Raw genomic sequence first — 12,019 nt, 5'->3', positions numbered from 1 at the left:
ACATGGCCGCCATTTCAGAGTCTGCTCACGTTAAGCCTGATTCCCCGGCCAAGATGGCCGCCATGCCTGATTCCCCGGCCAAGATGGCCGCCATGCTTGATTCCCTGGCCAAGATGGCCGCCACGCCTGATTCCCCGGCAAAGATGGCCGCCACGCCTGATTCCCATCATACCACAGCTGTCGCCAAGATTTTCCCAAAGGATTTTTTTTTTGGGGGGGGCTATACTACCCAAGTTCCTGCGGATGCGGAGCGTGGGCTTGGACTGAAAGGTCTGATTGCTAGTGTGATGGACCCACCTCTGATGTCGGTGCGAGCGTCAGACATCCCCATGACATCAGTGCTCTCAAGCCCAACCGTCCTAGAGGTCCTGCCACCCTCTGCTGCCCTAACTGTAATGGCGGTTGCCATTTTGAGAGTGTGGGCTGCACACTGCGCTCAAGAGGCCTCTCCTGTTCATGAATCTGCTCCTGAGGCCTCTCCTGTCCATGAATCTGCCCCAGAGGCCTCTCCTGTTTATGAGTCCGTCTCAGAGGCCTCTCCTATCCACGAGTCTGCTCCAAAGGCCTCTTCTGTCTATGAATCCAATCCAGTGCCTCCAGAAGTGGTAGCTTCCATTGCAGAACCTCCAGAGGTGGCGGCATCCACTGCAGAACCTCCAGAGGTGGCGGCCTCAGCTGCAGAAACTCCTGAGGTGGTGGCGTCCGCTTCTGAACTCTTTGCCTGTCCTTCCACAGCCAAGGAGGCCGATCATGAATTCACTGTCTGCCCTGTCACAGCCATGGAGGCTGTTCATGAACTCACTGTCTGCCCTGTCACAGCCATGGAGGCTGCTCACGGACTCACAGTCTGCCCTGTCACAGCCTTGGAGGCTGCTCACGAACTCACAGTCTGCCCTGTCATGACTAAAAAGGCCGTCCATGAATTCACTGTCTGTCCTGCCACAGCCATGGAGGCCACTCATGAACTCACCGTCTGTCCTGCCACGGCCATGGAGGCCGTTCATGAAATCACTGTCTGTCCTGTCACGGCCATGGAGGCCATTCATAAACTCACTGTCTGCCCTGCCACAGCCATGGAGGCCGCTCACGAACTCACAGTCTGCCCTGTCACAACTAAGAAGGCCGTCCATGAATTCACTGCCTGTCCTGCCACGGCCAAGGAGGCCGTTCATGAACTCACTCTCTGTCCTGTCATGGCCAAGGAGGCAGTTCAAGAATTCTCTGCCTGCTCGGACACTGTCAAATGGTCTGTCCATGTCTCTGCTCCACCATGGCTTCTTGCTCTGCCGGCACCACCCGGCCGTCCTGCTCTGCCGGCTCCACCATGGCTCCATGCTGCTCTGGATCTGATCCATGGCCCAGGTCCTCCATTGTATCACTGTCTGCCACTGCTCCACGGCCCAGGTCCCCCTCTGCTCCATTGTCTGTCACTGTTCCACAGCCCAGGTCCTCCATTGTATCACTGTCGGCCACTGCTCCACGGCCCAGGTCTTGATTCAGGTCCTATTCCCCTTCACGGGCCTTGCCCTCCATCCTGCTCCCTGGATTACTTCTGCTCCACCACCCTCCTGGACTTTTGTTGTTGTGTGTAGTTTAGGCATCTGGAGCCGCCTTTTTTGACGGGGGAATATGTAAGGTCTGTTTTGGGTTTTGTTTCTGGTTTAGGTTTTCATGTCTTTTATTTTGATATGTTGCCTTGTTTCATGTTCCGGTCATGTGTTTTTCCTTCCCTGTCATGTGATCCTGCCATGTGGTACTCTTGTCTGTGTGTCATGTTCTGATTGGTTGTCCTAGTCATGTGTCTTGTTTCCTCATTGGTTGGTTCTTGTCATGTGACCCTGATTGTTTGCTATAAGTAGCCATCATGTTGCCTTTGTGCTTTGTCGTGTATTGAATGTATTTATCCTGCTGTCAGTGAGTCTAGTCTGTTCATGTTAAGTTAAGTCAAGTCTAGTCTAGTCTGTTCAAGTCAAGTAAATTCAAGTCTTAGTTTGTTTGGATTATGTTTGGATCATTTTGTCTGTAAGGTCTGTTTTGGGTTTTGTTTCTGGTTTAGGTTTTCATGTCTTTTATTTTGATATGTTGCCTTGTTTCATGTTCCTGTCATGTGTTTTTCCTACCCTGTCATGTGATCCTGCCATGTGGTACTCTTGTCTGTGTGTCATGTTCTGATTGGTTGTCCTAGTCATGTGTCTTGTTTCCTCATTGGTTGGTTCTTGTCATGTGACCCTGATTGTTTGCTATAAGTAGCCATCATGTTGCCTTTGTGCTTTGTCGTGTATTGAATGTATTTATCCTGCTGTCAGTGAGTCTAGTCTGTTCATGTTAAGTTAAGTCAAGTCTAGTCTAGTCTGTTCAAGTCAAGTAAATTCAAGTCTTAGTTTGTTTGGATTATGTTTGGATCACTTTGTTTAAATAAATCTGCACTTGGATTCATCACTACGCTCGCCTACAGTGGACTATCATTACAGTATGTCTCCTTCCAACTTTTTAAAAGCGTACTTACCACGTCCAAACTGGTACTTTACATGCTGCCATCAAAATGTTTTCTTTAGTGTTAAAACTGAATATTCATCTTATTACCAGCATTTTTTACATTTCACCTTACTTGTAGCGTTGCTGACCTCTGGTTGTTGCCCATTTTATAAGCCTACGTTAACATATGTAGGCCTAATAATTTATACTACACACAAATTTAGTCACTTATCGTATTTATTCACAAAATATAAAAGGTAATATGATATGGGTTGTTCACAAAAAAAAAAAAAAATCTAAACAAGACGCATAAATATATACCATTAAAACAAATTGGTTTCAAATAAAATACAACAAATGGAAATTATGCAATGACTGGCAAATTTGAATATGAGCACATTAACAAAGTCCAAAAAATTTCAGTGCATAGATATTTGAACAGAAAAAAGCAGCATTTCATTTGTAAAATGTAAAGTATTTAAATTCAACTAGTTACAAATTATTTTATTGCAGTTATAATAATAATAACCATATTGCAATCTTATTACTTGTTTGCAGTAAAAGTAATGCTTATATTTTAAGGGTTTTTTTTCAACACAAATTACAGGTATATGGCATCCAATTTAGAACTAATTTAAATAATATATAATAAATACAGTTTATAATGGCTATTATTGTTCAATAAATATTTTATAATATTGGCGTACCTTATTTTGAAAAAGGTCAGTATGTTAGCGATTTTGCAGTGCTTTTATTGCAGGTTACATTGTTATGCCAGTAGGTGGCAGCAAGGGGCTGTCTTAATGAGTTAGTTAGTGAACCATTCATTCAGAGCTGATTCATTCAGTTGCCGAATTCTGGTGACTGTAGTACTGAGGGTAGGTTAGGAACATTATATAAAAAAACATGGTTATTATAGTAATTCCATGGTAACCACAAATTAACCATGCTTTTGCTACAAAAAACATAGGCTGCATCCGAAAGCCTAGGCAGCTGACTTGCTGCCTTATGAGGCAATGACTTTGGGGTATGGATTGAGGGATACAGCACCACAGAAGTTAGGCTTGTGTAGCTCTACAGGGTCACCAGGTTCACATTTAAAGGAGATATAGTGAAAATGAGTGGAGGAAGAGTTGGTGAGATCCCTTGCAGGACCCTGCAGTGTCCAGCCGAGTCGGGTTTTAATTGCAACAGGGGCTCCAGGAGGGCCCAATTTCACTGGTTGTGTTGGGGTAATCAGGTGTGTTTGATCAGCCCCCAAGAGGAGTAGGGGTGTGACTTTATTAAGTTGTTTGAGAGGAAGCTGACGGAGATGAGGGTAGCGTCGCTGGAGAGATTTCACAGGGTGAGAATGTTCGGACAAGGATAATTGGTCAGCAGTGAAAGCTTGACTGATGACTTAGGACTTCGTTGGATGCGCTTTAGGAATGAGGGTGAAGGACACCGTAGCTCCATTAAGAGTCTGAACATCCTGTCTCACAGTTCTCAGCTTCAGGCTCTCAGATTTTCCTTTTAACTGAAGTGTTTGGGCAGCAGGGTGCAGCAGGATTGTTCTTTCAGACCCATCATCCAGTAAGGCATAAGTGTCTAAGGACTTGTTTCCATTTTGCAGGGTCACTTCAACTACCTTCAGTAGTACTTTATTGCAATCACTAGGATGGTCGAGATATAGATTCTGCACTTGCCTTTGGTTAATGTTGCATAGGATGTGTAGGTGTTTCCCGTTGCACTGGATGCAGCGTCCCTTCAGGTCACATTGAGTTGCAAAGTGATCTTGTGCACATCGCCAACAACATCTCTGTTGCTTGATCTAGTCAGTTCTCTGGTCTTTGGTGAGCTGGAGGAAATCACCACATTTACTGACATGATGTTCGGTAGAGTTGCAATAGGTGCACCTGGGACAGCGTTCAGATAAGGTGTTGGGGAGAGGCTGACTAACTTTAAGTGGGGCAACTCAAGCTTTAGAGGAGGACACATGAGGGGCAGTTTTGGCACCATGAAGTATGGTTGTACTTTTTAATGGGTGAGGAGGTGGAGGCCTCTGCCGTATAGGCTGTGGTGTTCTTTCCCTTCTGGGCTGACAACGGGCTTCTTCAGAGTAGTCTTTCTGATATAGAGGGTGAGCTCTGTTAGGAGGAGACTAGATAGCTGAGCTCCTATGAGAGCTGCACATAATTCAAGTCGTGGAATGGATAGCTGTTTTTTGGGAGAAATGCGGGATCTTGCCATGAGGAAGGACACGTACACCTGCTGATGATCTTCTGTACGCATATAAGCAACCGCACCATAGGACTGCTCTGATGCGTCACAGAAGATGTGAAGGTCATGGGTGACTGAGGAGGAGTTTATTGATTGAGGTGTGAGGCAGCGAGGCAAAGTGATGGTGGAGAGAGCAGGGAGTTCGCTTTCCCATGAAAGCCAGGCTTCTAGGAGATTATGAGGGAGATTTGGATCATCCCAGTCCCGGCTCTTGTTGTGTAAGGAAGGATATAGCCGAGAGGATCGTACTGGCTAGCAAGAACTCTGTAAAGATGACGCATAGTTGGGGTTGTAGGTTCAATGGCTCTGTGCCTATATCTGAGGTTGTCTGTAAGGCAGTTCCAAAGGAGGCCTAGTGTAGACTCTGAGGGATCAAGAGAAGGATGGTGTGATAACCAGAGCTCTATTTGTTCTGACCTGGCTTCAGGAGGTAGGTCACTGATGACTTGAGGATCATTACTGGCCCATTGTCTGATTTCAAAGCCACCAGAGGAGAGGGTAGTGCGCAGACTATGAAGGTCTTTGGCTTCCTCTGGCGTGGGTAGACTTTGCAAACAGTTATCCACGTAGAAGCAATTGTGTATGGAATGGGTAATGTGCTCATCTGCCTGTGCATCTTTGATGATCCTTTGGAGGATGTAAATAGCACAGCAAGGGCTTGAGGTCGTGCCAAAGGGGAGAACTTGCCATTCATACACAGTTGGAGGCGCTTTGCAGTCCAGGTCACGCCAGAGGAATCGCAGGAGAGGTTTATCCTGAGGTAACAGGCGCACCTGGTGAAACATTGATTTAATGTCTCCACTGATTGCAGTTTTATGTTGCCTAAAACGGAGCAGAACTCCAAGTAGGGAAGGCCCAAGGATTGGTCCAGGAAGTAACTGTGAATTCAGACATTGATTTCGGTAGGAGAAGGAACAATCAAACACAATGCGGTCCTTACTGTTGTGATGCACAATGTGGTGGGGTATGTACCAGGATTCAGGGACATCCTTCACTCCAGATGAGGACAACTTGTTGACATATCCAGCATCAATTAGTTTCCGGATCTCTCTGTTATAGGTTTTCGCTTGTTGTGGGTTTTGAAGGAGTCGCCTTTCACAGCTGCGAAGACGGGACATTACTGCCTCCTTGGGGGCCTTCAGAGGGGGCCAGGGTTCTACACGAAGGAGAGGTGCGGCATATCGTAGGATGCCATCAATAGGTGTTCAGATGGTTTGGGTCTCAAGCTGGTGCTTTGCCTCTTGATCCTGTTTAGATCTAACCACTGCTTTTATGCTTCTCTGAGGTAGTGCATCCAGCTGCCACAGCTTCTGTACATTGTGGTAGATGTCATCAGGTGGGCATTTAAAGGAGATATAGTGAAAATGAGTGGAGGAAGAGTTGGTGAGATCCCTTGCAGGACCCTGCAGTGTCCAGCCGAGTCGGGTTTTAATTGCAACAGGGGCTCCAGGAGGGCCCAATTTCACTGGTTGTGTTGGGGTAATCAGGTGTGTTTGATCAGCCCCCAAGAGGAGTAGGGGTGTGACTTTATTAAGTTGTTTGAGAGGAAGCTGACGGAGATGAGGGTAGCGTCGCTGGAGAGATTTCACAGGGTGAGAATGTTCGGACAAGGATAACTGGTCAGCAGTGAAAGCTTGACTGATGACATAGGACTTAGTTGGATGCGCTTTAGGAATGAGGGTAAAGGACACCATAGCTCCATTAAGAGTCTGAACATCCGGTCTCAGAGTTCTCAGCTTCAGGCTCTCAGATTTTCCTTTTAACTGAAGTGTTTGGGCAGCAGGGTGCAGCAGGATTGTTCTTTCAGACCCATCATCCAGTAAGGCATAAGTGTCTAAGGACTTGTTTCCATTTTGCAGGGTCACTTCAACTACCTTCAGTAGTACTTTATTGCAATCACTAGGATGGTCGAGATATAGATTCTGCACTTGCCTTTGGTTAATGTTGCATAGGATGTGTAGGTGTTTCCCGGTGCACTGGCTGCGGCGTCCCTTCAGGTCACATTGAGTTGCAAAGTGATCTCGTGCACATCGCCAACAACGTCTCTGTTCCTTGATCCAGTCAGTTCTCTGGTCTTTGGTGAGCTGGAGGAAATCACCACATTTACTGACATGATGTTCGGTAGAGTTGCAATAGGTGCACCTGGGACAGCGTTCAGATAAGGTGTTGGGGAGAGGCTGACTAACTTTAAGTGGGGCAACTCAAGCTTTAGAGGAGGACACATGAGGGGCAGTTTTGGCACCATGAAGTATGGTTGTACTTTTTAATGGGTGAGGAGGTGGAGGCCTCTGCCGTATAGGCTGTGGTGTTCTTTCCCTTCTGGGCTGACAACGGGCTTCTTGTTGTAGCCAGTTGGAAAAATCTAGGAGGTTATAGGAAAGCGGCCCTGATCTCCTCGAACTCATACATCTCTTAAACTTGCAGAACTGCTCATGGGGAAGCTTCTCTAGAAGCCGCTCAACATGTGAACCACAGGTAAGTTCAGAGAGACCTTCAGAGCCCATGGACTGAAGGAGGCCCACTAATGCCTGAACTCTCAGGGAAAATTGGTCCAGGCCTCTACCATCGCCTATGCAGATAGCAGGCATCTCCATTGTAGCTTGGAGCTCCTTCAAAGCAAGTTGTCTAGGTTGACCATAACGCTCATCTAGGGCCCGTATAGCTTGAGTATAAGGTTCTGGGGCATAAACATAAGCCAATGCAAGTCTTCTCGCCTGGCCTACCTTCAGATGATCCAATAAGACGTGATATTTATACTGCTCTGACTCTCCAGGATCTAACAAATTGGATAGGGCCATCTTTAGCATCAAGTACTGGCTTTCATCCTCCCTAGTGAGATCAGGGAAAGAAGGACCTTCTACACTCCTATAACTTGACTGCAGGGGGCCTGTAGAAGGAACTAGCGGACTTATAGGGGAAGCAGATGTCAGGTAGGGAGGCTGCACATTGCTTGCTTGCTGAGCAGAGGAAGACATAACACCAGGCAAGGGTTGACTTGGCAGCGTATAAGCAGGGTACATGAGGTTATACGAGGCTGGTACTTGAGAGAAGGTGACAGGCCACTGACCATGACTAGGGGAATGTGTGAGCTGCAAGGGCTGTGGCCCAGGCTGGGTAAGAGGAAAGTGGCTTACAGGAGGCAAAGGAAGCTGCTGCTGAAGTTGAAGAGGAGAGGGACTGCTCTTAAGCATACACTGCTGGATTAATCTACCCTGATTTCTTACTTCCTCTATCAGTTGTTGTATGAGTGCAGTCTGAGCATCAGGAACAGGAGCTATTGGAGAAGCATATGGGTGTTCAGCATCAGGGGTTAACGCTCTCTCAGATAAGACAGGTGAGTGAGAACGTGGAATTTCGTCCCGAATGCCTCCCTCCATAGGCAGTTCGGGCTCCTCTGAATCATCCTCAGACTCCTCCTTTCTCCAGGGTTGATAATGAGGACCAGTACCAGGCATATCTGCAGAATGAAGAGGTTGTTGTGTTTCTGCTGTAGATAGTGGTTGCTGACGATATTGCAGGATGAAATCATCATAACGTGCAGGGGGCTGAGCTTGGCAGCGTGGGCGCTCATGCTGAGATAACGAGGGCAGGGAGTGACTAGACATATCCACTGATCATCAATGAGCTCCGGGTCGAAGGACCATGAAAAGGAGGAACCATGATAAGGAGGTGGCAGAAGTTCAGGTAGCTAGCTTGAAGCCAGTGGGGCTGTCGGTAAAAACAGGTCCAGTCTAGTCAAACCAGGTATAGGAAAGTTTATTGTACATCCAAGAAGCTTTGTGCATGAAGATGTGCATGTGTGGTTTCTATAAAGGGGAAAAAATATACAGAGTTTTAGTTTACCAATAAACAGTGCTAAATAAGGTAACATAAGTCTGAAGTAATGAATTTAGGTAAAGGGGTGCAGAGCCAGTGGTGGTTTTGTAGGCAAACATTAATGTCTTGAATTTTATGCGAGCAGCTACTGGTAGCCAGTGCAAATTGATGAACAGAGGTGTGATGTTCTTTTTGGCTTATTAAAGATTAATCTTGCAGTCAAAGTCGTCAGCTGTTAGAGTTGATGAAGGAGGGGGAGGAGGAGGACAAAGGAGGGAGGAAAATGTTTTAAAGAGCATGCGAGAGTTAGGTGAATTTTTAATTTTGTTGTGATAGTATGTCCTTTTAGCAATGGAGACATTAGCAGAGAATGAAGAGAGGAGTGATCGATATATACATTAAGGTCAGTAGGATTTTGTGATTTGCGCCATACTCTGTCTGCAGCTCGTGGAGCAGAAAGTATCAGTAGCACTGTTAACATCAAGAGATGATAACTGTTCAGGGGAAGGAAGCGAAGATGAAGCCATAGCAGATAGCCGGGAGGGTAAGAGTGAGCGTAGGTTACGTCGAAAAGTGACATGTGGAGGGGTATGTGTTGTGAACCATGTTAAGGATAAGAGTGAGGAGGAAGTGATCCAAGGTGTGTAGTGGAGTAACCAGTACATGATCAGTGGAGCAGTGTCATGTGTACATAAGGTCCAGTTGGCTGCCTGATTTGTGAGTAGCCGTAATCCTCATACAGTGTGTTTGGAAGTAAAAGCCTTCTTAAAATAACTAATAAATAATACATAGCCTACATCTGACGCTCCTGAAATCACAGTACAATTTTTATCAATATTTGTTTAGTGTGAAATAGCAAAATGTGTTTGAAATAGTTTTAGCTAATTTTCACCCTCACATTGGACACTTTATTTTAAATAAATTAGTTTACTTCCATTCATCCATTGACAAACTGCCAGCAAAATATTTACAAAACTATAAAAACCTGTCATCTGCACATAATATGTGATTAAAAGCAAAAACTTTCATAAATAAGAGCTAAAGTCTATCGTTACCCTACATCTTATAGCTAGCCTAAGCCTAACGGTTGAGATGCTAACGGACTTTTTCTGAAAACACTAAACCATTTCTATAAAGTAAATATTCAACAGAAGCGTGTCAACTGCATGCAAGAAAGTGTCAGGAACAGTTGTATGTATTATTTGTGTACTTTTAGGGACTAAACTTACAGCAGTGTGACAGATGGAGATTCACCGCTTGTCAGTTGAGTTGCTGCCCCGTTTCCATGGTAACTTCCTACACTCCAGTTTAAATGTGACTTCAATGTTCAACGCGCATGCCCATTAAAAACGCAGCGTTTACATAAATACATACATGTAGAAGTAAAACGTTTCATACAGATGGAGTGAATTATCAGAATGACAGATAAAATAATATTCTGAAACTTGATAACGTATAATGTAATATAATATAATATAATATAATATAATATAATATAATATAATAGCTTTAGAATATTTATTTACTTTTTGAAAATTTATTTATTTGAAAATACCAGAAATATGGTAAACATAGTGTAGAATAAAAATACGCTATCTATTGCAAAACACATTAAAAACAAACAGAATGTACAATGGGAGTTTTGACATGGTGGTATTTTGGTACTGTCATGACGTTTTTTAAAATAAATAAATAAATACATATTTTTAAACATACACCCATCATTCCTGTTCATGTGTCGATACCCCTCCCCCGCCTTTCATTTGTTTACACCATAGACTGGTTTACACTCTAATCTGTTAGTTTGTGATGACAATTATCTATGAAACAACAATCGATAAGTGGATTATTAGATTCGAATATATCAATTAAATGATCAGAGACAATTGAAAGTAAGCATTCACATACTTTTAAGTCATTTTGATATTGCTCATGCTATCTGTTACTCAGTCACTGAATTGCTTTAATGTAAAAATATCGCTTACTGATATTTTTACACAAACAGAACGTAGGAGTTTTTGCAATGTTATCTGGGTACTTTCATGACGTTTTTAAAACGTCTTATTCCAACGTGCAGATTACGTTATTTTAACACCTGAATAAAACGTCTCCCAAAAGTTGCAGCTTGGTCTGGTCTCATTTTCGTAGTAGACAAACGTGATAATTAGGTTTTTTTGACTACTTAAAGAAAACCTACCAGGTTAGTATTTTTACAACGTTTCTAAAACATTTTATTTTGGTTACATTATTTTGTTTATTTAAAAAAAATAGTTTTTAAAACTACTACAACATTACCTAATTGCAACCAAAATACAACGTTGAGAAAAGTTGTAAAAACGTTTTGTGTTTGCTGGGTAGATAGCTGCCTTATTAGGAAAACAAAGCCTCCCTAATTAATACATTATAATTAAACACTTGTTAAGCAATTGATTTCCACTTTTCCGACGTGATACTGTATGTGATGAGAAAAGGAAGAAAAGCGAGTTCGGCTAAAGATGGTTTCGAACCCTAGTCGATCGCATCACACGCTATGTCTCGGCACATTAGGCCCCGATCACACAGAACACAGTTTTTGCAGTGAGAGGCGCCTTTTTTGAATTGTTTTTGGTTGGCAGTGAGCATTCTGCGAGCTGTTTATGCGCCCTGTGCGCCTCGCGTTTTCGCCGCCTGCTGCGCCTCGTGTTTTTGTAGGAGTGCTCTGAGCGCCTGAAGTTGAAAAAAAGCAACTCTGAGCAGAAAAGCACCCGACGTCATTCACATTTTTTTTCCATTGTCCAATCGAATGAACGGAGAGGCGGGTCTTCCGTTGTGGTGACGAACGTTTACCGTTGCTTAGAAAGTAGGGATGGGTGATACCACTTATTTTGTTTTCGATACGATACCGATATTTTTCAAGGCAGTATCGTCGATATCGATTCGATACTTCTGAACTAAACTTTTAAATTATGAAATGTATTAAATTATTAAATTACTAAGAGTAAAATGATTCAATACGCCTTAATTGTAACTTATTAGGTTATATTTTTGTTTACACATGGTTCAAATATGTTTTTTGTTTACACGTGATTCAAATCTACAAATACTACAGTTGAACTATGGTCACTTTAGTAAAACCATGGTTCATTTTCATAAGGGACTGCCAGTGACAGACTGTTGCACGCATAAAATGCAACCTTTTTATTCTGACAGTGTATGCTTTCTATTAACATTACAGAATAGAACATGATCAATATTATCTTTCAACGTTCAATTTAAATAACTGTAATTGCACAAACTATGTAGGCTACAATTTCAGTTTGTTTATTGTGAAAGAACTCTGTCCTTCTGTCCTCTGATAAGCATTGTTCAGGGCTGCCGTTCCCAAAAGCTTTAATGCTTTCTTATGATACTTTTGGGAAAAGCAGCCCTGAATGCACTGTCAGAAGTGAGTGAACGCTCTCTGTGATTGATTAGTTCTGTCTTGCAACAT

The 12,019-nt window shown here is 43.6% G+C and overlaps 1 protein-coding gene across 1 annotated transcript in view; it reads left to right on the top strand.

The window, feature by feature from the left end:
• The first annotated feature begins 8,376 nt into the window (after positions 1-8,376).
• LOC107697633 (1-phosphatidylinositol 4,5-bisphosphate phosphodiesterase eta-1-like) overlaps positions 8,377-12,019 on the top strand; it is a 55,042-nt gene continuing 51,399 nt past the window's right edge. Inside the window, exon 1 of the mRNA XM_016498434.1 lies at positions 8,377-8,458. Coding sequence (XP_016353920.1) covers positions 8,377-8,458 — 82 coding nt within the window. The remainder of the gene's footprint in view (positions 8,459-12,019) is intronic.

Source organism: Sinocyclocheilus anshuiensis, unplaced genomic scaffold (genome assembly GCF_001515605.1).
Source record: "Sinocyclocheilus anshuiensis isolate Anshui unplaced genomic scaffold, SAMN03320099.WGS_v1.1 scaffold2050, whole genome shotgun sequence".
Classification (NCBI taxonomy): Eukaryota; Metazoa; Chordata; class Actinopteri; order Cypriniformes; family Cyprinidae; genus Sinocyclocheilus; species Sinocyclocheilus anshuiensis.
This window is presented reverse-complemented; position numbering and strand designations above follow the sequence as displayed.